This window comes from Silurus aristotelis (genome assembly GCF_946808225.1).
Source record: "Silurus aristotelis genome assembly, chromosome: 17".
Lineage (NCBI taxonomy): Eukaryota > Metazoa > Chordata > Actinopteri > Siluriformes > Siluridae > Silurus > Silurus aristotelis.
The window spans coordinates 2,317,853-2,344,473 of record NC_139590.1 but is presented as its reverse complement, the minus strand read 5'-3'; the positions used below and the strand labels follow the sequence as shown (position 1 = coordinate 2,344,473).

Here is a 26,621-nt window from a genome sequence, read left to right as displayed (position 1 = left end):
ATGGATCGGCAGCCGAACCCGGCTTCTAATTTCCACCGAACGCTCAGTGCCGCTCCTCACGGTTTGGAACCACAGAAGCCGGATCACGAGAGCGCGATTGCGCCACGCCCCTCAGCGAGCGCGAGGGGATTACCGGCTCGGTTCTCTGGGGAAAGGGACGAATTGAGCGGCTTCCTGCGGAGCATCAGTGAGTATGTGGTCGTTAATATTTCCCGGTTTCCCTCCGAACGAGCCAAGCTCGCCCTCTGTATTTCCCTCCTGTCTGGTGAAGCTCTCGCCAAAGCCAGCTCACAATGAAGCGCCAAAGGGGGCAATTTTGGCTCACTCACCGAATTCAGCGGGCTTCTTCTGGGGATGTTGGGGATAAAGGTGGTGGATCTCCACTACAGTCCCCTTGGGGAGAAAAGTGCTCCATTCCAAGGTTCTCCAGAACATGCAGGGGGCGACGGCTCGCCCACAGGATCCCCGAAGGGCGACGGCTTGCCCACAGGATCCCCACACGGCGAGGTCGGTCCTCCAGGTCCCTCAGAGGGTGGTACAACGTTCCTGATCTCCGAAAGGGATGTCGCTCGGCCTCTGGTCTCCGCCCGGGACGTCATCCACTCTCCGGTCTTTGTCAAGGTTGTCATCCAGTTCCGGTTCCCTGCCATAATTCGTTGCTCCCAGGTGTCTAAGGAGGCCTTCTTTGGAGTGCCCTGGCCCGCCTGGCATAGGTGGGTCAGGTGTCGCCCCTGGAGGGGGGTGGGCGGGGGGGGGTACTGTCAGGGAGCGGATGTCTTTGTTTGTTGTTTTCCTCGACTTGTGAGTGTTTTGTTTTTTGCTAGTCAATAAAGACAGTGATCGGACTATATCTGCTTCTGCGTCGGCGGACAGTATTTTTTATGATTTTATTTTTTTTTTACTTTTTTGGAAAGAGAGTTTCCATGTCAAGACAAAATTAAATAATAGTATATTTTAAATAAATGTAAAAGTACTATTTAGAAAAAAGAAAATATATATTTCGCATAAAACCTTAAATATTTCTGAAACAATAATGATAATTTTGGGAACTGTTGAATATCTTTCTAAATAAGAAGAAATACATTTTCAAATCTTCTGAAACTCAGAGTGTAGAAAAGTTTAATAGAAAACTGATTTTGAGTTAAATGGTTAAAAACGTTGACATTTTAGGTGGGGTTTTTTTTATAGTCATGATTTCTGAAGATTGTAAAGAAATATCTTTCTATTATGTCATAAATTCGTACATAATTTAATAGTTTTAATGCTACAGCATAAGAGAAGTATTACAAATGTAGTTTGTCTAAAAATGTGGAATATGGAAGTGAATGTGAGTCATTTCTTTCTGCAATGTCTCGCTATACTGTAGGAATATAGAGCATGTCTGTATTTATAATTATTCACATTTCAGTAGAAAAATTACACATGACTCATTGGTAAATAACTTAATATACCTTATATAATATTATATAGTGTGTGTGTATATATATATAAATGTGTGTATGTGATTATATATATAGTGTGTGTATATATATATGTGTGTGTATATATATATATATATGTGTATATGTGATTATATATATAGTGTGTGTGTGTGTGTGTGTGTGTGTGTGTGTGTGTATATATATATATATATATATATATATATATATATATATATATATATATATATATATATATATATATATATATATATATAATATATATATACACAATATAATAAACCCAATTCCAAAAAAGTTGGGACCCTGTACAAATTGTGAATAAAAAAGGAATGCAATAATTTACAAATCTCACTCTTATATTTAATTCACAATAGAATATAGATAACATATCAAATGTTGAACGTGAGACATTTTGAAATGTCATGCCAAATATTATTTTGGATTTCATGAGAGCTACACATTCCAAAAAGCCATGTATAAAAAGAGCCTCTCAGAGTGGCAGTGTCTCTCAGAAGTCAAGATGGGCAGAGGATCACCAGTTCCCCCAATGCTGCGGTGAAAAATAGTGGAGCAACATCAGAAAGGAGTTTCTCAGAGAAACATTGCTGTTTGACGTTGTCATCATCTACAAAAATTTTGAGAATATCATCCAAAAATGTAGAGAATCTGGAACAATCTCTGTGCGTAAGGGTCAAGGCCAGAAAACCATAATGGATGCCCGTGATCTTTGGGCCCTTAGATGCCACTGCATCACATGCAGGAATGCTACTGTAATGGAAATCACAACATGGGCTCAGGAATACTTCCAGAAAACATTGTCTGTGTACACAATCCACCGTGCCATTCGCCATTGCAGGCTAAAACTCCTATAGGTCAAAAAAGAAGCCATATCTAAACAAGGCCAAATTGGAAAACTGTTCTGTGGTCAGACTAATACAAATTTTAAGTTTTTTTTTTCGAAAACTGGGACGCCATGTCATCCGGACTAACGAGGATAAGGACAACCCAAGTTGTTCTCAGCGCTCAGTTCAGAAACCTGCATCTCTGATGGTATGGGGTTGCATGAGTGCATGTGGCAGAGGCAGCTTTCACATCTGGAAAGGCATTATCAATGCTGAAAGGTATATCCAAGTTCTAGAACAACATATGCTTCATCCAGACGTTGTCTCTTTCAGGAAAGATGTATTTTCCAACATAACAATGACAGACGACATATTACATCAATTACAACATCATGGCTGCATAGAAGAAGGAAATAACCAGTCTGCAGTCCAGATCTTTCACCCATAGAAAACATTCATCATAAAAAGGAACATGCGACAAAGAAGACCTGAGACAGCTGAGCAACTAGAAGCCTGTATTAGACAAGAATGGAACAACATTCCTATTCCTAAAGCAACTCGTCTCCTCAGTCCCCAGATATTTGCAGTCATAAAAAGAAGAGGGGACGCCACACAGTGGTAAACATGGCCTTGTCCCAACTTTTTTTTTTAAATGTGTGGATGCCATGAAATTTAAAATCAACTTATTTTTCTCTTAAAATAATAATTTTTCTCAGTTTAAACATTTGATATATCATGTTGTATTCTGAATAAAATATTGAAATTTTAAACTTTCACATCATTGCATTCTGTTTTTATTTACAATTTGTACTGTGTCCCAACTTGTTTTTTTAAAAATATAATTATTATCTTAAAGTTCTATTAAAATCAAAGCAGAAGTTCATGTAAATGTATACTCGTTTACTAGATAGTAAAAGGAAAATGTATAAAATTGAAAATCTATTAAAATACAAACCAACCGTGAACAATTTTTAATACAATGATTTTAATTGCAATATGTATGTTTATCATGCATAAATCTTTTTAAAACATTTGAAAATATACAGACAATTGAGTGTTGACCTCCTGGAGTGTTTAAAGGCTCTGGCATGGAAAAGCTGGTTTTGGATCTGTGAAATGCGCAATAGAAATAAGCTTGACTTGACAATTATGCATGTACAACAACAAAGTTCTGATTGTCTTAACATATAAGTAGCGTAACATTTCTATTGATATAAGTGGCTGCATTTGACACATTTTGTATCAGGGTCCCTGCTCCATGTCTCTAACGCCTAAGGGGTCCTTGACATGAAAAACTTTGAAGACCCCTGGTATACAGTGTTCCTGTCTGTGTCTGTGCCAATAATTCTGGAAAGGATTAAACCAATTACATGCACAAAAACAGGTCCATAAACAACAATCAGCAAGTTCTCAGTCTCATTACAAACACATTACAGTCTGAACAGCATTGTGTAGCAGAAGCACAGAGCTTTGGTTCGATCACTCAGACATACACAAGTCTTCTATTTCTGTTACTTCTGTTAAGTTTGCACATCCCTGTTTTATACCTTCTTTATTTTCTCTCTATAGTCAGTGCTCTTAGCGTGTCACTGTCGGGTGGTAAGTGTATTTTTTTTTTCATTCAAATTAATTTGATTTACTCTCTACCTCAGAGGTGCCTAAAATTCTAATTGAAATCAAAAACCTTAACCGATTATTTTCCATAAAAAGGTAAAAATGTTACTAGATAAAGTGGCCTCCCAATACACTAAGAATAAAAGTGTGAATTACAGCGCTTCTGTTATTTCCTGCACTACAAGAACACTAAATTATGAGCTCATGTTTATATATTTTCTCTTATTATAAAATAACTATTTGAAGTGTTCACACAACTCAGCAAGCACAGAAAAATAAAAAGCAATTTAGAACAAACCACATCTGAGCATGCATTTACCCGATTCTAAGACCTGATCAGGACCAGATGATTTTTATTATGCCCTTATTTATAAAACAATAGAATTTAAAGAGGGTGTATTTTCTTTTTTCACGTGAGACTCATTGAATAGATTTTAGAAACGCAAACTGGTTGTTTACTAGCCAGAACCAATACAATATATGTAAGCACACTCAGAAACAAATATGCTGTTTGAAGTGTCTGTTTGAACACAACTGATTTGTGTTTTTTTTTTAATTATTAATCTTTATGGCTCATTAACAAACTGAAAGACACATAAATCAGTCATTAATAATCCCCTTTTTAATATAATAAATCAGGCCATAATAAGATCAGGCTGGTGAATGGTTCGAGTTACTGTTGTGGTCGAGTGGAGATCCAGCACAAAGCCCAGTGGGGAACAGTGTGTGATCATTACTGGGACTTAAAGGATGCAGAGGTGGTGTGTAGGCAGCTTGGAGGTGGTAAAGTCGTTAGCGCTCCTCATAATGCTCGCTTTGGTCAGGGACAAGGGTCAAGTAAGTCATTATTATTTTTATCCTAATATCCTGTTTAAGCATATTTAGTTACTATTTTATTAAACATTTTTCTATATGATTAGACATGCAGGCTCCTACATTGACTTGGATCTCCCCAAACTCTGTGGTATCAGTTGGAGAAACCCTTCAGTTCAGATGTTCCTCACCCAGCCCAACATGCATCTCTGTAGACTTCAGTTTATATAAAACTGGTACATCAATAAAGAAGCAAACTGCAGAGTCTACAACAACATTTACTCTGACTGTAGAAGCTTCACATCAGGGCGAGTACACCTGTGATTACACATACAGGGAAACATCCTCCACTTCATCCAGGAGCAGCTCCATTAACATTACTGTGGGTAAGTGCAGGATGTTATACCGACCAATGTCATGTGACATCCATTATTTATCCTGTCCAAAAATTGCCATTAACAATTTAGTTAGTGTATAGAACACTGATGTGGTAGAGAGTATATGAATATTTAGGAGACCTTTAATTAAATTTGCTGACAAACACTTTCCAACTGTTTTTCAGTGCACATTCACAAAATAAATAATTGAGAACATTCAATATAACATGGTATCTTCAGGACTCCCAGATTTTGCTCCGTCAACTTCATGTGGATTTCCTTTTTTCTATTAGAATATCTCTGTCCCCAATTTTCCCTAATAATGTCTAAGCCACTAAAAGTCTTGCAATTTTATTAGAAATTAAACCAAGAACCATTTTAACTGCAAAAAGCAGGGGCTCAAGATACTTATTCCACAGAATTGTGTTTTTGAGCATTTGACTAAAGCATAAGTTTATCTTGAGCAATAACATGGACATGTGCTTCCACAATACTCACAGCAGATAGTGTGCACAGGATCCATAATACATAATCCACCAGTACTAATACAAAGTGGTAACCTTGCATGCACATTTAATGGCCTGTTGACGTGATGAAATCCATCTACATGTTTTCAAAGGGTGTATAGTTTAAGGATAAGTGGCACAATGCCCTACCAATGGAACGAACCTGTAAGTGATTTAGTTACTAAAGTTACAGATTCACCAGTGGAAAACTGCTTAAGACCAATAAAAATAGTCAGTGCTTCAACAGCCACTATGCACAGACGAGTCTCGGACTACAACTGTCACCTTCCTTGTGTCAAGCCGCTCTTGCACCAGAGACAACATCAAATGTGTCTTACCTGTGCTAAGGACAAAGAGGACTGAACTGTTGCTAATTGGCCAAAGTCCTCTTCTTAGATTAAAGTCAATTTTGCATTTCATTAGGAAATCCCTGACCAAGTATTGAGTGTTGTACATGTTCATACTTTTCAGTAGTCCAACATTTCTGTTCTATTTCTGTGTTATTTCTTTTTTTTTTATTGGTTTTAAGTAATATTCACATTTTCTAAGGTACTGAATTTTGGGTTTTCATTAGCTGTAAGCCAAAATCATCAAAATCAAAAGAAATAAACACTTCAAATATATCAGTCTGTGTGTAATGAACCTATATAATGAGATTCACTTTTTGAATTACTAAAATAAATACATTTTTCGATATCCTAATATCCTAACCTGTATACCGTATAATGAGATAAATAATGATATATATTTTATTCACTGCCTCTGAGCTCCTGATCATCACTGTAAAAACATAGAGTTAAATAAAATATTACTTTCAGATTCTGTTCTGCATTTATTTTGTTTTCGGAAAGCTTGATGATGATTTCTCTCTCAGAATCTCCCGGTTATCATTTGTTCTGTGAAGACACGGAAAAGATGACATCAGATGGATAAGAAGTTCGCTACACAATGTGAGGTATAAAGTTATACTTTGTTAAATGAAGACTGAATATCTTGTTTTGTTTTATACCACAGCACCGTTGCATCCTAAAATCTGATTTCTTTTCTTTAACAGCAGTTTGTTTACCTGACCATAGTGCAACTTTCTTAACATACTTATATACAATATATAACAAGAAAGAAAGGGTGGTGATAAAACAATTATTATTATTATTGCTGCTATAATGTAAATAAGAAACAAATAAAACACAGGCACTTTGTTTTTTGTTTTTTTTAAAGACTTTGCACTATTAACTACAAATGGATAAAATCTTTAATAAATAAAAACACTAATCACAGGTAAATTTCTAAAACTTAAGTAAGGATTACAAATATTTTAGATATAACCTGCTTTGACGGTTGATTATCGTCCTGTAACCACATGACAGAGACAGAATTATTTATCCTTGTATTATCTGCTTTAAAATGGAATATATCATGAAATACTAAACCTGTGCATTTTGACCCGATCAGGTTGGAAAAGAGGTCGAGAAGAGACTGAGACAGATCACAGTGAAGCTAATTGAAAGATCCAGAAATCATTTCCATCAGAAGTAAGATTTTAAATATTCGGATGTAAACCACCCACATAACTGTTGATTCTGAATAACAAAGGAGTGACGTGGGGAATAAGTATATGGATACAGACATTTATGACAACTGTGTAGCAAAGTGTTCTGTTATACGGTTTGCTTAATTTTTGGATCTTTACTTCATCACCATTGCTAATTGTAGATGATTTAATTTACTTAGACTTCAGAATTAATTTGTTCTTTACTCATAAGTCTTTTTAAATAACCATATTAATTTACCTACATTTTCTGGATTCATACACATGTAACTATTATTCAACATTGCAATACTTATAGAACACATCAAAATTAATATTGATATTAAATTATAAACTTTTTTAGGAAACATTTTTTCATTTATTTTATTGTTAATCCTAAACTCCTGAATCAGTCTGTGAGGATATTGTGATTTTTAAAGCACATTTTATATCATCTTTAAAAAAATTACTTTCATAAATTTCTTTCTTAATCTTGCTTAGCTTTTTTCATTATTCTTTTTTTAATTTTATCTATTTTTATTCATGATTTTAACTTTTTATATGTTCTTAATTAAGTTTAATTTACTGTATGATCTAAAAGATAAATAAAGAGCCTTTTGCTATCGATTGCTAGCATTAAACATTTTGCTCATTATGCAACATTTTGCAACATTTCTGAGTGATGTTTTTTTTGTTTGTTTTTTTTACAGTTTTTCTACATATTTCTCTATTTTCTATTGATATTTGCTACATAATTTACCCTAAAATATTATGTTCTGTTTAAATATACATACATAATATAAACAAGTTTACACACTATTCTTATAATTGCATGTTTTAGTGATGTAAAAATTGTACATTACCTTAACTCCTTTTTCAAAGTAATTATCACTCCTGATATCAATAAAGTGATTATGATTTACTCCAAATGTAGGAGCCATATTATCATCATCATCATCATCATCATCATCATTATTATTATTATTATTAATATTATTATTATTATTATTATTATTATTGATTAGCCACTAGAGTGTGTTATGTTGGGGTAGATGGGTAATTCACCTGTTCAAATTATGTGATTATGTGATATTTGGATATTGTTTATCCAACCTACGAATACAGAACATTTTATTACCTTATCCTGGCTTACAGAAAAAGCCACTACATGGAAAATTAGATCAGCGATTTCTGTATCATTCCCTTGATAGGCTATCAAGAGAACCTATATAACATTAATTAAACTGTAACTGGGCAGACAAAATCTTTTTTTAAATCTTAAATAGATGGTTTGAAATGGGTCTGTAATTTGATCATGCATTTGGATCCAAATTAGGTTTCTTAATGAGGGGCTTAATAACTGCCAACTTGAGGGATTTAGGGATGTGACCTAAAGATATTGAGGAGTTAATAATATTAAGAAGAGGCTCACCAGCTGTATGTAACACTTCTTTCAGTAGTTTAGTTGGAATAGGATCTAACTGACATGTTGTTGATTTGGCTTTGGTGATACAATCCTACAGCTCTTCCTGTCCTATACATAAAAAAACAGTAGTTGTGGAGTTGTAGGTGAGATTGGAGCAGGAGACGCTGTCAGAGGTTGGACCTCCTCAATTGGGTTTTTATTGTGTTTCAATTTTTTCAGTGAACAAATTCATAAAGTCTTCACTACTAAACTGTGATGAAATACATTTTTCAGATACCTGAATTGTCGTTAATTTAGCTACTGTACTGAAAATGAACCTGGGATTGTTTTTGTTGTTTTCTACGAGTTTGCTCAGGTGTTCAGCTCTAGCAGCTTTTAGCGCCTGTCTGTAGCTGAGCATACTGTCTTTATACGCAATTCTAAATACCTCCAATTTAGTTTTCATCCATTTTCTTTACAGATTACGTGCTGTTCTCTTGAGGGCATGCGTATGACTATTATACCATGGTGCAGGTGTTTTTTCTCTGACTTTTTTTAACTGTATGTGGGCAACAGTGTCTAATGTGCTAGTGAGGATAAGGTCTATGTTGTTAGTCATTTTATCAAGGTTATTAGCATTTAGGGGTTTAGTGAGAAATTGAGATAAATCAGGCAGGTTATTTATGAATCTGTCCTTATGTTAGTGGACAGAACAATAGTCCTACCCAGTCGATAATGTGGTGATACACGGCTAATCTCAAAATTCAAATGCACTGATGTTTGTTTCTTAAAAATTGTACAGTAGAACGAGCTGAAAATGAATTCAGTGATAGTCAGGGTCACTAAGAGATCAAGTGAATTAATTAACAAACATATAAAGGAAGGTAAAATAAAGGTGATTTTGCTTTTACATTTTACTGTATACTCTAAAACACTATACAGTAAAGATGTTTTTTGTCAGGTAACTCGGGTGACTAGGTGAGTGGATGAGAGGACCCAAATGCAGGATGCACCAAAAGTAAAGAACCAGTTGAGGAGGGTTTAGCACAGGGAGGAAATAGATAATGTCCGAAAACTTCTGAACACACAGTTGCGGCACACACAGGGTTAATGTTGAAGAAAAGGGTGAGGAGTGTTAGAACAATAATAAAGCAATAATGTCTTACAGGGTTAATGTTGAACGTCCGGGGCACCGCGAGCGCGAAGTTGGGGCCGGATCCAAAAAAAAGGGAAGCAAGTCCAAAAACAGTCCAAGGTTGAGAGCCAGAGAACAGAACAATAGGGGAAAATCCAAATCCGAAAACCGAGGGCGGCAAAAATACTAAAAAAACAGGAGATCCGAAACCAAAAGTAAAACTTTCCATGGGGAAAAAGAAGGGACCAGAGAGCATGCTCGGACTGGTCTGAGGCAGAAGACATGGAAGGTCGGTGGATGCGTAAGACTATAGGGAGCTTGAGACTACCACAGGGTTTATCACCTTGGAAATAGGGAATGGACCCATGAAATGAGGGGCAAGCTTCTTGCATATGGCCTTGAGGGGTAGGTCACGAGTAGAAAGCTAGACCTTCTGGCCGATCCGATATTGAGGGGCAGGTCGGCGTTTGCGATTGGCAAATCGCTCGTAACTCCGGGATGATTTTGGCTGCCCGGGCCATCCTCCACCCATGCCTACAATGCTTGAACTGGGCCAGGACGGATGGAACGGTGGTCTCGGTCTCTTGGGTGGAGAACAGTGGGGGTTGGTAGCCGAACACGACCTGAAAGGGCGAGAGCCCTGTCCCTGCGGTGGGAAGAGTATTGTAAGCGTATTCAGCCCAAAGAAGCTTCTCTGACCATGTGGAGGGGTCTTAAGCGCAGAGAATACGGAGGCTGGTCTTGAGTTCCTGGTTGAGCCTTTTAGTATAGCCATTAAACTGAGGATGAAACCCGGAGGGAAGGCTGATGAAAATCCCCAGGAGACGGCAGAACTCCTTCCAAAAATGGGCAGAGAATTGGGGGCCCCGATCAGACACAATGTCCCAAGGTAAACCATGCAGGTGAAAGACGTGTTAGAGCAGGAGCTGGGCAGTTTCCTTTCGCAGAGGGAAGCTTGGGTAGGGGAATGAAGTGACCCATCCCAGAGAACCTATCAACCACCGTGAGGATGGCCGTATGACCAGCGGAAGGGGGAAGGCCGGTGACAAAATCCACAGCAATGTGCGACCACAGGCGTTGGGGTACAGGGAGTGGGTAAAGAAGACCTTCAGGACACCCTTGGGGTTCTTATGTTGGTTACACATGGGGCAGGCAGCCATGAATTTGCAAACATCTCTGCAGACAGACGGCCACCAAAAACACTTCAGTAGCACGGCCAAGGTACGAGGAGCGCCTGTGTGACAAAAAAAAGGGGAACTGTGGCACCACTGGAGGACTTCAGAATGGTGGTGTGTAGGCAAGTAATGCCTATGTGGGGGGCAGCCTTTAGGGACAGGTCTACCGACAGTGGCCCGCTGGACCTTCTTCTCGATTTTTAGGCTAAGTGCGCAGATGGTAACAGTGGTGGGGAGTATGGGATCAGATGGCGGTTCTTTCTTGTTGGGGGTGTTCAAACAGGACAAGGCGTCAGGCTTCCCATGTAGAGACCCCGGCCGGTAGGACGGAAAGAAGTTAAATCGCCCAAAGAACAGTTCCCAACGTGCTTGACGAGGATTCAGGCGCTTGGCTGTCAGCAGATATTCCAAATTTGGGAAAAGGCCGCCGGGGCAGGAGTAGTCTGGGGGGGTGTATGGTGGCAGGCCGATGAAGAAAGCATCCTGTCGAGGGTGGTCGAACCAAAAACTTTGCAGAGTTCTTTAGAGAAGGTAGCAGAGGTAGAGCAATGTAAGGATCGATTTTCCCACTCGGCAGTAGCCCACTGCAAAGCCCTGGACTAGGCAATTAAGGGTGGTCTGGAGATCGGTAACATCCACGGGATCCATAGCTGGCCAGATTGTTCTGTTAGGTAACTCGGGTGACTAGGTGAGTGGATGGGAGGACCCAAATGCAGGATGCACCAGAAGTAAAGTACCAGGTGAGGAGGGTTTAGCACAGGCAGGAAATAGATAATGTCCAAATACTTTTCACGGGGTTAATGTTGAACGTCCGGGGTCAGAGGTCGAGAGCCAGAGAACAGAGCAATAGGGGAAAATCTAAATCCGAAAACCGAGGGCGGGCAAAAAACCGGGAGATCCGAAACCGAAAGTAAAACTTTCCACGGGGAAAAAAAATGCTGGACGATCTCAAAAAAGCGTGGAGCCAAAACGAGACAATTTGCCAGCGAGCGCATGCAGCCGGAAGCGGACATCGTGACAAGTCAGAACCCGGGAAACCACGTCACAGCTGTGTCCGAGAGAATGAAAAAGAGGAAGTACAGTAGAATGTTTTCACACTCTGGTTTCTTGAAAAATGTTTCACTACCCAGTGATGCTTGGGCTGTTGCAGCAAAACCAGTTTTAGACTTCCCATCTATCATAAGCAAAAAAAATAAATAAAAGAAACTCCATATCTTCAGATGCATGAGGAACAAATCATCATGGTCTCATGAGATTCTCTGTGAGAAAACAGCAGCAGTGATACTGCAACTAGAACCAAACTAAAGAACTCCTCAGGGACCAGGATGCTGAGTCTTCATCTCACATTAATGCTCGGTAACTTAAAAAATTTTAGCAATTAATTTTTCCTTGTTTATGATATAACTGTATAATTTGTACATTTTTCAGGGTTATTTTCACAATCAATCGTTGCCAAACTGATGGCCGTTATGATAATTAGTATTTCTTTCTAGTTTTTTTTTTTCACTGTTTACTCTAAAAACATTCTCCATTTGCAGAAATTGAGAGAAACAATTGTATATACAATGTGGGAAATTGTTGAATATCATCCTTAATATAAAAAATAACAGCTTACAATTTTTACACTTATATTTTACAATTCTTAGTTCTGAAACTCAGATAAAAAAAATTAAATGTATACTATTTAGAGAAAATCTTTTGAGAAATTCTTATAAAAACAGTGATGGCATTTGAGGTGTTTTCAATTTAGTTGTGGTTTTCATAGATTGTAAAAAACAATCGTTACTGTTATAATTATATTAATCTTTACTGTTATATGAACTTTATGTAATAATTTAAAGCATAATTTAATATTTGTATTGCTAACGATCACCGTTGAAAGTATGGAATGGCCAAAATAGTCTGTAATGTCTAGCAATATTAAAATAAAGCATGTCTCTACTGTTTAATTGTTTATAGTTCAGTAGAAAAATGATAAATGACATATTGGAATATATCTTAACCTTATTTTATATGAGATATGCACAAACCTTTTAATTTCTTGAATTGCTACATTTCATGACTGAAAAGAAACCTATGCTTAACAGTAAAATATAAAGGTTGTTAGGATTTATTTTCTGTCACACATGGTTCTCTTTTCACCTGCAGGAAAAGATCAAAATGTGATAGACTTCTAGTGCTCTCCATAACGAAGGCGATGGTTTATATTTCTTATAATCTTCAAATTTTTGCCAAATATAAAGGCAGTAAAATAAGTGTGGTAATATAAACCTATGATTTGCAGCTGCATTGCTTTTAGAGCTGGTAATAAAAATACTCACCAATCAGAATCCAGAATTAAACACCACACTGTGGGTATAAATGATATTATACAGTGTTCATGAATTAACAAAGGTTGCCAATATTTCCGGATTCTGGACTGAACCAATTACATGTACAAAAACAGGTCCATACAAAACAACAATCAAAAAGGTTCCAACAGTCTCATAACAAACACATTACAGTCTGAACAGCATTGTGTAGCAGAAGCACAGAGCTTTGGTTCGATCACTCAGACATTCACAAGTCTTCTATTTCTGTTACTTCTGTTAAGTTTGCACATCCCTGTTTTACACCATCTTTATTTTCTCTCTATACTCAGTGCTCTTAGGGCGTCACTGCTGGCTGGTAAGTGTATTTTTTATTTAAATTCGATTTTCTCTCTATATCGGGGTGTTTCTAATTCTGATTGAAATCACACACAATTAGTTTCAATCCAATTTATTAGAATATTTAAAATGATTATTTTCCATAAATAATACATGGAGTAATATATTTGCTGTAAGATTGTTGAAGACTACAAGTAAAAGATAGAGTGGCGGCACAATACACAAAAAATAAAAGTGTGAATTAAGGGACTTCCGCTCATTTCCTGCACTACAAGAACACGGATCTACGAGGTCATCTCATCTTCTGTTATTATAAAATCTTAATTTTTTTTATATTTCACACAAGGCAGGAAGCACAGTAAAATTAATTCTAAACAAGACACGAATTTAATAACAAAAACATACAGTATATCTACAAAAATATTAATTAGTCTAGAATTACTGTGCCACCAAAATCAATGAAGAATTTACATCATTATCATAATCATTTTAATCATCATCACATTCAGATCTTTAGTTCTTTAGCATATTAAATAAAGTTACAATATGAAAGGGAAAATCTTTATATTTGCAAATATAACTACTCGTGTTCTGTGTTCTTTAACTATTATTTATTTAGAAAATGTATATTGTATCTGCATGATTAAAACATGACAGAGTGGTCTAACATGCTGGTTAAATTCAATTATCTTATTAATATGCGATGTGGAGTTATGTTTAATTGATAAAATTGTCTTACTTTCATTACTGATCTTTGCCTGTGCAATTGTTAACCCAGTCCTGGACTATAAGTTTAGCTGAACCAGTAAGAATTTCCCTAAAAGACAAGTTTGATGGTTCAGCAGATAAATGAAAAGAAAGAATACATTTTATACCCAAGCAGCTTGAAGCCTTTTTTCTGGAAACCACCAAGTACACACTTCAATTCTGCAAGTCGAGCTCTTTGGTGAAATGAAAAGAATTTTCATGATGACAATGTAAATTATAATTTGCACCGTATCAGCTTGAGGCCTTTTAACTTAAAACTACAAACTGTTGTGATCAAGATGATGAAAATTATGATGACTTAAAATGACAAAGTACTGGATTGGCACTCTGGGATGTGGATAACCAGGTACAAATAATGTTTGTTTATTTTGTAAAATAACAATGAAGTTTTTAAAATATCCAAGACAGGAACATTATAGTCTGTACAACTCTTGCATTTATGCACAAATAAACAAACAGCAACTTCGTACACAGTTTAATGCAGCAAGTTAACCACTTAAAAAACCTGGAACAATATTGCTTCGAAGATAGTCTTCCATGAAGGGCTTAATCAAAGCGTAGCCTGCAAAAAATATGGCCATTTCAATACATCAACATGGCTGTAAAGCTAAAAAGAGGCAAGGGACCTCTGGCTTGTTATCAGTGTACAGTTGGAATGGAATGGAATGGGTACCTTGCACATCTGGAAAGGCACTATTTATGCTGAAAGATAAATCTCGGAATAAGGGCAACATATGCTCCCATCCAGACGATATCATTTTTAAGGAATGCCTTGCAAATTTCATCAGGACAATGCTAATACGGCATACTGCATCCATGGTGCTGAACATCCAGTTGGTGGATTACAGTACCATCTGGCCAGCCATGGATGCCACGTACTCAAATTATGCAGGCTTACCTCGCCACCCATGAACAGCGGCTTCAGGAATTGTCCACAGCTGTCCAAAAAATGACTTTCTAACTTTGACCCCCATCGTCCACTGCCCCACGAGCTGCTCCCCCACAGAAGCCTGGACTGGCCTTGCCCACTCATAAACTGCACCTACCTTTTATTTTTCGCTGTGAAATCTGGAAGATGTCAGGCCTTTTTAACACAGTGTAACATGGTGTTCCAGCTCCAACCCTCCTCATTGGAATTCTGCACGGCCACCACCACCAGCAGATGGTACCACATCGTGCTGTATGATTCATTTGGGTTCTCTCACTGGAGGTTAAGTGATGGGAGCGTCAAATTATGACACCATCCAGACAAACCTGGTTATCCAACCCTGAACTCCTCTCTCTGCCGACACTAAACAAGTGTTCGGTCCTGACCCCAGGTTCCTCTTTGCCTCTTTGACTCATGAAAACACATGGAGAAGACATCTGATCTTCATATAAGCATTTTGGTCTTTATTTATAAAATAATTTCAGTTCACTGTCAAGTATTGACCTTGCAGTTAGAGAAGTAAAGCAGACTCTCTTTCTCCCAGATGTATAGCCCTTGATAAGTTCCTACCCACCCATACTAAATCATACAACCACCATTCATTATAGCATGACTCCCACCTTGGTTCATCATGTCTCCAGAAATTAAAGAATACCAGGGGACATTGTGCTGGTCGGGGTTCACAATTTATCTCACATTAAAATCAGGCTTACCTCAGGCTATTACCCACTGTCTAACAGATGGTGGAGAGGTTCATTTAGTATATCGGTTGCTACCACTGATCATATTGCAGCTGTGAGCAGGAAAAGAAGTGTGATTTTCTTCCATAGTCTGAGTATTCTCAGAACTCCCTCTCTCACTCTTCCACTGGACATATTAATTTCCAATGTATGCTGGGCTAGCAAATACTCATGATCACTTGGTCTACATCTACACTAATCTGTAGAAATTTGAAAATTGCAATGATCCACATCCACACTTCCATTTTCAATAATTTTCCAAAAGTTGCTACAGATGCTTCGACATGGTATATTCAAAATAATCTGAACAGAAGACCGAAACAGAGAGAAAATTTGCATTTTCAAATGAAAACATATTAGTGTGCACATGGCCTTGTTGAGGAGAATTTAATTTATTGCAATTCATTTTTATGTATAGTGCTTTTTACAATGGACCTGGTCTTAATGCAGCTTTGTAGAGCTAAATTGGTTTAAAGTTGTATGAATGAATGTGTAAGTTTAGTGCCTATAAGTTTGTTCCTTGTAATTGCACATTTATCCCTGATGAACGAGCCAGTAGTGACTGTGGTGAAGGAAAAACTCCCTAGGATGGCATGAGGAAGAAACCTTGAGAGGAACCAGACTTAAAGGAAATCCATTCTCATCTGGGTGGCACCGAATGTCAGAGAGAAATAAGGATTGTTATTTTGAACTCTTCGTGGTACCAACAGTGAAACATCGGATGAGGAGGAGTGAAAAGGTGTGAAAGACCACTTATGTTATGCTTTAACATGCCATTTAAGGCCAGTGGCAGCAGAGGCATCCATGAGGAATTCACAGAAGAATTCACATGAGGCATACTCACCCCAACTAACAGTCAGTTCAGGAAGGTTTGGTTACAAATCGATTCTGTGAACTACAAGCTAGAGCTTCCCAACCATTTCCCAATCATTTCATTAAAGTGTTTTGCAAAAATGAATTCTATTAAAGCTATTAAAGCTTCATAGTCTATTGAAGCTTTGTTTTGGTATATAGGGGTCTGCTGCTAATTTATACTTGATGGGAAAATATACTGTATTACAATAATAAAAGTGCAGTAATATTGCAATGTAGGAATAAAATTCATTGGAATAAATTAATATTAACGTGCATTTTGCTGTTTGTATTAGATGGCGCTAACATCCGACTCATAAATGGCAATCACTCCTGCTCTGGTAGAGTGGAAATCTATTATAATAACCAGTGGGGAACAGTGTACAGGTACAGAAAACTCTCATATTGTGTCCTTGTAATGATTGTGACTATATTTATATGGCACTCATTGAATTGTGTTAATTGCTAAAAAAACCCAATTATTTTGCAGACACCTTAATTTTAGTAAATCAACTTAAATGAATACAATGTTAGAGTCAGATCCTCTCAGAATGTTCAACAAAAATCTTATCATTTACATCTAAACCACTAGAGCAAAAAGATTCTCAAAGAACAGGGCAAATAACTTATCCAGGTTAACTCGAGACAAAATTGGAGAAACAGAGAAACTTAACACAATGAAATGGATATACAACATTAAAACAAACAATATACTGAGGCACAAAGAAACTTAAATACACGCTGAGAAATTAATACAGGAGGTAACAATGAGTAGCTTAAAAAGTGGGAGAAAACAATGGGTTCATCTGGTGGACAAAGTTAGTATAACAGGTAAAGCCTTAACAGTTCCCCATATTTGTCCATAATTGTCTATTTTTTTAATGGATCATGAAATAACTGATTGATTTTTTAAATCATTAATAAAATTCTTCTGCTTATATTTATATAATAAATCAGGCCATAATCAGATCAGGCTGGTGAATGGTCCAAATAAATGCTGTGGCCATTTGGAAATCCAAAACAATGGCAGTTGGGGAACAGTGTGTGATCATTCCTGGGACTTAAAGGATGCAGAGGTGGTGTGTAGGCAGCTTGGATGTGGTAAAGCCGTCATCGCTCCTCGTAATGCTCACTTTAGTCAGGGAACTGAACCAACCTGGCTGGATGATGTTCAGTGTAATGGAACTGAGAGCTACTTAGATCAGTGCTCACACAGAGGATTTGGAGAAGAGAACTGTGGACACCATGAAGATGCTGGAGTCGTGTGCTCAAGTAAGTCATTATTCTTTTAAATTCCATTGCCTGTTTAAGCATATATAGTTGCAAATGTTATAAATATTCTCTATATATTAGACATGCAGGCTCCTACATTGACTCGGATCTCCCCAAACTCTGTGGTATCAGTTGGAGAGGTTCTTCAGTTTAGATGTTCCACACCCAGCCCAACATGCATCTCTGTAGACTTCAGATTATATAAAACTGGAACATTAAGAAAGAAGAAAACTGCAGAGTCTACAGCAACATTTACTCTGACTGTAGAAGCTTCACATCAGGGCGAGTACACCTGTGATTACACATACAGGGAAACATCCTCCACTTCATCCAGGAGCAGCTCCATTAACATTACTGTGCACTCTGCACTTGTATCCATTTTTGTTATTATCTGTTAAATTCTTGATACACCAACAGCCTAACACACCAACTAGTAAGTATTTTGCTTTTATGATTATGTAAAGAAAAAAATTCTCCTTTTAATTAAAAAATAATGAATGCTGGCACATTTTGATAAAGAGGAGGTACTGTATCCTTAGTTGTGGTCCCCTGGTGGTCTAGTGGTTAAGATGCAGCGCTCTCACTGCTGCGACCCGGGTTCGATCCCCGGTCAGGGAACCATCCCCAGCCACTCTCAGTGCCGGGTCCCAAGCCCGGATAAATTGGGGAGGGTTGCGTTAGGAAGGGCATCCAGCGTAAAACATGTGCCAAATCAAACGTGCGGAGGATCCGCTGTGGCGACCCCTAACGGGAGAAGCCGAAAGAAAGTTTTACTGTATCCTTAGTTGTAGGATGTTTCTCCAATCTGTATATACAAATGTATGGTGTTTTATTCCTCCTATGCAACACCATAATTTTTTTTTTCCAATGAGGAAAAAGTCAGAACTCCTGACTAAAACCCTAACATTTATGGATGTGGAGGAAAACCTGGGGGATAGTCAGAACATGAACTTAGTCCAGAGCAAATATTTCTGATTGGAGCAGTGATTATAAGTGTACCCAAGCAGGGAATATTGAAGGGAGAGGAATAACACACTTCTTCTTAGTGGTCTTGTATTTGGTCTCCTCCATTTGATCTTCTGGCTTTAAAGCATAGGATACCCCTCCCACTATCTAGGACAATGTGAACCCCTTCCCTCTGTCCAATGCAACACTCTGTTAAACAAATGAGCTCTTTTGTCGCTCTGGATAAGGGCATCTGCTGAATGCTGTAAATGTTAATGAAACAGAAAGGTCAGGCCAATGCAACAGTATGTCCCCACCTAATCTAAAACTTAATCTAATCTAAAAAAAAATGTAATTTATTGTGTATGATTAGACGTGCAGACTCCCACATTGACTCGGATCTCCCCAAAATCTGTCGCACCTGGAGAAATGCTGTGTTTTTCAGAATTTAATCTCAGATTCTCCACAATTGCTGCTTTATTAATGTTTTGGATAATAACCCACTCAATGGCTGTCAGGAATCCGCCTGCCACGCCCCCTTCGGTGGCTGTCCATTTTTTCGCTGCATGACACAATAACAGACCTAAAAAAACCTGATCGGATTACCACCGTGGGTTCTGCGTGATCCGGTCTATAACGGCAAGACCAGCTGATACAAGGGGAGGATTCGCTCTGCCTCGATGAATCGGCTGCCGAGCTCTGCTTTGGATCACACCCGAAAGCTCGCTGCTGCTCCCCGCGTGATTCCCGCCTGCCGGCTCTGGAGCGTGCAAGTGTGGCTGTGCCACGCCACGGCGAGAGTGCGATGGAATACCCGGCTCGCTCTTACGCCAACATGGCCAAGTGGGGTGGATTCGTACGGAGCATTGGCGGATTCAAAGAGGTGCATTCGTCCCTATTACCGACAGAAAGAGCTAAGTTCACATTCAACACTGGGGACTCTCTCTCTCTCGCCAGTAAGTTGTGGAGCGTGGCTGGAGGCAATTTCAGCTCATGCACCCACTTCATCAGGCTTCTCACGGGGATGTTCAAGATGACTATGGCAGATCTGTACTACAGCCCCCTTGATTCTGGAAGGGCTCCGCTCCTCTGCTCCGCTCCAGAGTTTTCACGAACGCTCCGCCCCAGAGTTTCGACAAGCGCTTCACTCCACCCCAGAGTTTCGACGAGTGACTGAAGTCACAAAGGCTGCCAAGTGCCTCAACGGACGACGTCTCGCCCCTATGTTACTTACAGGGCGACAGCTCGCCTCCAAGTTCCCCGGAAGGCGACGTCTCGCCCCTGAGCTCATCTAAATGCGACGTGACCCCACCAGGTGTTTTCAAAGATGGCATGACAGTCCTGAGCTCCTCCGACGGTGACATCTCGCCTCCAAGCTCCTCCGCCGTCGACATCACACCTCCGAGCTCCTCCGATGCCGACGCACCACCACAGAGTCCCTCTCAAGGTGACATTTTGTCTCCAGGAGACGTCTCGCACGCAAGTTACATGGGGAAGATGCCGTGACGGTCCCAGGGTCCTCTGAGGGTGAAGAGACCATCCCAGGCCTTTTTGGGGGCACCTTCGCTTGGCTAGGTCTCTCCGACGGTGAAGCATTGTTTGAAAATTCTGTGGGCAGCTCCATCACTGCCCAAGGTTCCTCTGACAGCCACAGGTTGCCTCCAGAGCCATCCGACGGTGATGTCACAGTCCCAGATTCCTCTGAGGGCAACACCACAGCTTCTCTACAGACGACGTCCCGCATCGAGGCTCCTCTGACGGCGACGTCTCGCCTCCAGCTCCCCGGATGGTGACGTCTCACCTCCAGATTCCCCATACGGTGACGTCTCGCCCCTGAGCTCCTTTGAAGGTGATATTGCGCCTATGAACCCCGCAGAGGGCGTCGCTTGATCTCAGGACTCCACCGAGGGCGTTGTTCTGCTTCCAGTCCCCACCGAAGGTGTCACTCGGCCTCTGAACTCCACCGAGGGCGTTGTTCTGCTCCCGATCACCGTAGAAGGCGTCGCTCGGCCTCCATTCCCTGCTGAGGATGTCGCTCTACCTTGGGACTCAGCTGAGGGCATGGCTCATCCCCAGGACTCCGTCGAAGGCACGGCTTGGCCTCTGGATTCTGCTGTGGGCGCTGCTCGGTCTCTGTTCTCCATCATGGGCTCCGCCTCCGGTCTCCGCCCAGGGTGTCATCCAGCTCGTAAGCCCCGTTGTGAGCTCCACCCAGTCTCCGGTCATTGCCAAGGTTGTCGTGCTGATCCAGGTTTCTTTAGTGGACGTAACTCTGTTCCAGACCTCCGCAGAGGACATCGCTCCGCTCCAGTCTCTGTTGGGGGCGTTACTCCATTCCAGGTCTCCGTGGTGGACATCGCTCTGCTCCAGACCTTTATGGTGGACGTTGCTCTGCTCCAGACCTCCACAGTGGGCGTTGCTCCACCCCTGATCTCTGCCGCTGAGGGCGTCGCCCCGCCTCCGGTCTTCACCCTGCCTCCAATCTTCGCCCTGCCTCTGGTGTTCACCAAGGACATATAACTGAGATCTTCTTGTTTCTGAGGATTCTCCTGTTAACTGTCCCAGTGTGTGAAATCATGAATTGAATTGAATTCAATCTAACCCTAACCTTAGAATCCACTTGCAAATGCTTAACACATGAGAATCTGCACATAATTTTTATCAGTCAGGACGTATTTCAGGATTGTGATTTAGCAAGTAGGTGTGACCAGATGTACTGGCTATTCTCCTGCTGTGTCCTCAGTCGTAGCTGCCTAGGCCATTTATCTTCTCGCCATTTTCACATCAACACCACATGCTCAAAGAGCTTTAAATTATTTGGCCTGAAATTAAATTACATGTATGCAGTGGGGCAGGTGACTCAACTTGGTGGGTGAGGGAACCAACTTGTTCTCAACATGCTCCCTCCCAAGGGTATCAAAACACCACTGCTGCTTGCTGCACAGTCTGAGGTGCACTAGATATTAGGTTTAATGGAGGAATGTTTCAGTGTTGGACGATATACTTAATTTTCAGATTCCCTCTGTAATGCAGCGGTCTGTTATACTGAGTTTTTATGTAATATTGATAGTTTCTAAAGCCGTGGCGTCAAAATGATGGTATGTATTGACTCAGGTAGGGGTCCAAGCAAGGCCTAGATATGAAATGCACGACTCACCACTGGTATCTGCTCTATGAATGTAAAATTCATGTTGTGTGTATTTGTGTGTGTGTGTGTGTGTGTGTGTGTGTGTGTGTGTATGTTTGTTCTGTGTTGTCCACCAGCTCAGCCACCTCTCTCTCTCTCTCTCTCTCAGGCTAAAGCAGTTACTGACAGCACAATGAGACAGAGATGAATAAACTGTCTTTAGACAAATGAGAATCAAGAAGCGTTACATAACAATTCATCTCCTCTCTGTTTACAGCTGACATCCTGTTTTTTTTATACAATAAATGTTGTGAAACAATTTGCTTATATTGCAGAAACTGTAAATAGTTGTCTTTACCAGCCTCACATTTATTTATATTTGTTTTTGTGTCTTTATCATCTCTTTATTTTCACTTTGACATTTTTTTGCTAGAAACATACGACATTTGAACCTGTTTGTTGTTTTGTAGTGAACCTGCTGCAGCCCCGTGTCTCCTTCAGTGCTGCCAGTGGTTCATTTCACTGGGGATCTGATGGACCAGAGGTGACAAGGGGCTACAGCTTCTCCATTATCTGCTCCACTAAACCTCAGCATCCAGGCAGTTCCTTCCATTTAAAGTTCAGTGGATCCAACTTCACCAAAACTCAATCAGCTGTTAACCACTCAACCGTCTTCCTGTTCCCTGAGGCAGATTTTGTCCATCAGGGAAACTACAGCTGTACTTATAAAGTTAGCGTGAATTTACGTACCTTTACCTCGACTGCCACTGAGCTCCTCGTCATCACTGTGAAAGGTGGAGTAAAATAACTAGTTCTTTTAGTTCTGTTTTACATTTTTTCAGTGATGAAGATGATGTTGATGATAATGATGATGATGATTTCTCTTTTAGCATCTCTGGCTCCCTACATTGGTGTTGGAGTGACAGCAGGACTGCTTCTTCTCTTAGTTTCAGCCATCATTTGCTTTTTGAAAATGCAAAATAGGAGAAAGGTTCAGGTAAAGAAGAATAACAGCAAACAGCGTAAGTTATAAAGTTTCACTAATATAATCTAGTTTTATAGACGGCACCACTGCTTTCTAAACTCTCATTCATTTTCTTTAAGAGTAGTTCTGACAGTAGTGTAGTTACTCCACATTAATAGATTTTTAAAATGTGTATATTGGTGACAGAGTGAAAGTTTCTTGGAGGGCATGTTTCCTTCTGGAAAGAGTCACCAGTGTTAGCTGGAAAAATTCCTTGTCTTTTCCTCTTCATGTCAGAGGAGTTAGTAGCGAAAACCAGTTTCTGAACAGAGAAACTAAATTGTTTTGCAAAATTTGAACATGCAGCTACAAATGGATTTGAATTCGTATAAATGTCAGTATATGAAATTAATGAAGAAATTACAAATTAAATTTCTTTAAGGGATTAAATCACATGATCGTCTTAAACCTGAATAAAAATTGTTGACTTGTTTTAATATCTATATTAATATGAAGAAAATAACGGATAAACATGTGCATTTTGACTCAATCAATTCATAGGTGCCAGAGACTCATATGAGATTCCCCCAGAACAGACGGAGCCAGATGACAATAGAGCTGTTTATGAAAATGCAGAAACCATTTTCCAGCAGAAGGAGCATTCAGGAGATTCAGATGATGACTATGAAAATGTTGATGCTGATGATCAAAAAAGTGATGTGAGCAATGACTATGAGGAAGCAGAGATTAATGCTGCTTTTGAAAAGGCAGAAACATGTTTCCAGCAGAAGGAGGATTCAGAAGACTCTGATGATGATTATGTTAATGTTGGTGCTGATGAACAAAGAAGTGATGTGTACAATGACTATGACGGGGTGGACATTTATATAACATAGTGTCCAGATAATTTTCCACTGTTAAGATATTATCATTGTTAGGTTTCTTTTACGTGAACTTTAATATAAGTTGTTTTTCTTTAACCAGGAATCTGTTTTAATGGCTAGATAGATCACTTTATTCATTCTAGAGGAAAATTCGTCCCTATGATGGCGTATTAGGGCCAATATGGGATAAAAAAGAAAATGGAAGTATTTCCTTGTTGCTAAATCCAAGGGAAAAGTAAAGTTTGATTAGATCTAGCGCACAACGTGACATCTACCCAAACCTTGTAAAGTGTATACACGGTTTTCTTAGTTGATAGAAAAAAAAACCCAACAAATTTGTGCTTTACAAACAAAATTTTCAAGTTTATTTCTCGCAAATTTAGAGTTTTAACCTAGAAAATTTTGACTTACAACTTGAAAGTTTTGAGTTTTAAACTCGGAAATTCCCTGCCCCTCCCCTTCCAAATCTTTTTTTTTTTTTTTTACCCCTTATTGGCCCCAATACGCCGTCATACATCCAGACCCTGATGCAGATATATCAAACTTTTTGTTGCTATTAACACATTTACCTACTAAAGCAAATACAATTATGATTAATCAAGAATAATTATTAATTGTTACTGAAATACATTTTTTACTCCTTGAAATTTACTTTTACTCCTATCACACCACTGAAAAATGTCACGGAGTCTGTTGATATTTTAAAACTGCATTTATAACAATAATAAAAATGTTTTAAATTATTTTGGATTTTTATTAAATTACCTTGCTTAATTTTCTAGAAATGCTTTTTATTTCTTTTTTTATATGCTTTAAGGTTTTGTTTGTGATATGGATAATCTGTTTACTGCATGATGTCATCTTTCTGCCAAATTTACTCAAATTTACCGTTCACTTCATTTTCCTCACATTATTCTTTTTACTGTTTGCAAACTGCACGCTATAGTATTATTTGCTATTGATATTGTCTACATAATTTGCATTTAAACATTGTTTTGCATTGATACATGCACGACACACATACATTATATACATTATATATATATATAGTGAGGAAAATAAGTATTTGAACACCCTGCTATTTTGCAAGTTCTCCCACTTAGAAATCATGGAGGGGTCTGAAATTGTCACCGTAGGTGCATGTCCACTGTGAGAGACATAATTTAAAAAAAAAAATCCAGAAATCACAATATATGATTTTTAAACTATTTATATGTATGATACAGCTGCAAATAAACCCAGCCATTAGTGGGGCACAAGCCAGTGCACTCTTAGTGCCGGTCCCAAGCCCGGGTAAATGGGGAGGGTTGCGTTAGGAAGGGCATCCAGCGTAAAACGTGCCAAATCAAATATTTAGGAATCTGTTTTAATGGATTTTTTAGATCACTTTATTCATTCTAGAGGAACATTTGTCCTTATGATGGCATATTAGGGCCAATAGGAAAGTATTTCCTTGTTGCATAATCCAAGGGAAAAGTAAAGTTTGATTAGATCTTCTTGATTAGATCATAATGCACAAGGGACGTCTACCAAACCTTGCAAAGTGTATTTCTTTTTGAAAATAAAAAACAACAAATTTTTTAGTTTTAAACACACAAAAAATTTGATTTACAAATTGGAGATTAAATTTGGAAATTCCCATCCCCTCCCCTTCCAAATAATTGTATTTATTTATTTATTTATTGTATCCCGTATTGGCCGTAATACGCCATCGTACCTCCAAACCCTCATGCAAGTATATCAAACTTTTTGTTGCTATTAAAACATTTCCTTTATAACACATTTACTGACATAATTATTAAATTGTTACTAAAGTAATTTTTTTTTTATCATTTTTTTACTCCTATCACACCACTGAAAATGTCACAGTCTGTTGATATTTTGAAAGCACATTTATTACAATAATTTACACATATTTCGCTTAATTTTTTAGATATGTTTTTATTTCTTTTTTAATATACTTTAGGGTTTTGTTTGTGATACGGATAATCTCTAATGAACAGGACAAAATGCTAGCAATTAACCGAAACTGCATTTTACAAACTGCACTCTATAGTATTATTTGCAATCAATATTGTCTACATAATTTACATTTAAACATTGTTTTGCATTGATACTGTATATATATATATAAATAAAATAAAGCAAAACAAATCTACAGACCCTTGTTGAGTTTTCTGAAGTAAAAATTTTACTTGTATTTGTAGTTTATCCACAAGATCATTTTTTTTCCAGGAATTTTTGAATAAATAACCCTCAGGTCAAGAATTAAACATTAGTTTGTGTTTATTTGTTTAATACAGGCTATGCCTTTAAAACATCTTGCTTACAGGGAAAGCCACCAAATTTAAACCAAATTTTAGTTAGTGTTGTTAGCACAGTCCTGTAAACAATAGAGATTTAAGATCTACTGATATACTGTAGTACTGATATACACACCCACCCAAAGGGGGCGCTGTGGGACTAAATAGATTAGAGTCTCTGGTTACCAGCATTTTCCCTCCATTGCAATTTTTTCTCCCTGTGAATGTCAGCAAAATAAGCTTCTGAAATTTAGTATTAAACTATGAAAGACAAAATCCTTTGAAATGTAATCTTTAGAAATTAATAAGTCTTCGTTTATCAAAAAACAGAAAGCAGAACTGAGGCAACGCTG

General features: G+C 38.6%; 1 protein-coding gene across 1 annotated transcript; it reads left to right on the top strand.

Annotated features, from left to right (window-relative positions):
• LOC310739955 (uncharacterized protein) lies at positions 1-24,826 on the top strand (the record flags this gene model as incomplete). Its single annotated transcript, XM_083566249.1, has 8 exons — positions 1-187; positions 422-655; positions 4,538-4,735; positions 17,731-18,045; positions 18,178-18,404; positions 22,587-22,911; positions 23,008-23,139; positions 23,643-24,826. The coding sequence occupies 8 exons, from the start codon at positions 1-3 to the stop codon at positions 23,975-23,977; spliced, it is 1,953 nt and encodes a 650-aa protein (XP_083422375.1). The 3' UTR covers positions 23,978-24,826.
• Between the last annotated feature and the right edge of the window lie 1,795 nt (positions 24,827-26,621).